The sequence below is a fragment of the Ailuropoda melanoleuca genome, unplaced genomic scaffold, assembly GCF_002007445.2.
Source record: "Ailuropoda melanoleuca isolate Jingjing unplaced genomic scaffold, ASM200744v2 unplaced-scaffold60606, whole genome shotgun sequence".
Classification (NCBI taxonomy): domain Eukaryota; kingdom Metazoa; phylum Chordata; class Mammalia; order Carnivora; family Ursidae; genus Ailuropoda; species Ailuropoda melanoleuca.
Genome location: NW_023234511.1, coordinates 1 through 980, shown reverse-complemented (window position 1 = coordinate 980; position 980 = coordinate 1). Strand labels below are relative to the sequence as shown.

The window sequence follows — 980 nt, the reverse complement described above, 5'->3', positions numbered from 1 at the left end:
GCCGGCGGCAGAGCAGCGGGGAAGGGGTTACACACTCTGCCTGGCAAAGGAAGACGCCGCTACTGCCCGCACTGAGCAGAGAGACCCGGGCAGCACCCGCAGAACCGCCCCCCAGCCCTCCGTGCTCCCTCATTCTGGGCCCCCTGCTGCCCGGCTTGATCCCACCCTGCAGCCTCGGATTGAATCCCTCCCCGCGTACCTTCTTCACCTGCAGCCGCCTACTTCATTCCCACCCCCGGCGCTCCAATGGCTACAAAGATCGACAAGGAAGCCTGCAGGGAGGCGTACAATCTAGTGCGAGACGACGCCAACTCCGTGAGCTGGGCCACCTTTAAGTACGACGGTTGCATGATCGTGCCAGGGGAGCAGGGTTCGGAATACGGAGAATTTGTTGGCAGCTGCACAGATGACATTCGATTATTTGCTTATGTCCGATTCAACACTGGCGATTCCATGAGCAAGCGAGTGAAGTTTGCTCTCATCACCTGGATTGGAGAAGATGTTGGTGGACTGCAAAGAGCCAAAACTGGCACTGACAAGACCCTAGTGAAAGAAGTTGTACAGACCTATTCCAAGGAGCTGGTGATCACAGACCACAAGGACCTGGACGAGGATTATATCAAGGGTGAGCTGAAAAAGGCCGGCGGCGCCAACTACGATGCCCAGACAGAGTAAACGGCCCTAGAGTCCACCGCCAACATAGAAGATGGACAGCCCTGAGAAAGCACGGATAAGCAGGAAGACGAGGGGAAGGGGGAAGCCAACCTATTGTTTTTCATTTCAAATTGATGTCCCGTCTTGCCCCTCCACCCCCGAAGGATATGTTGTTCACCAATCCCATCTGGTGGCAGTCACTTCCTTTTGGGACGGCAGAGATAATCTTCAACCTAGTTGCCAAGTGCTCCACTGCCATATATGACACCTTGACTTAGTTCTGCCTTTACAGCCAACAGTGTTTTTGTTTGCATGTTGGGACCTGC

The 980-nt window shown here is 54.9% G+C and overlaps 1 protein-coding gene across 1 annotated transcript; it reads left to right on the top strand.

The window, feature by feature from the left end:
• Positions 1–246: 246 nt before the first annotated feature.
• LOC117799938 (coactosin-like protein) lies at positions 247–675 on the top strand. The gene has a single exon (XM_034652467.1). The coding sequence runs from the start codon at positions 247–249 to the stop codon at positions 673–675; it is 429 nt and encodes a 142-aa protein (XP_034508358.1).
• The last annotated feature ends 305 nt before the right edge of the window (positions 676–980 follow it).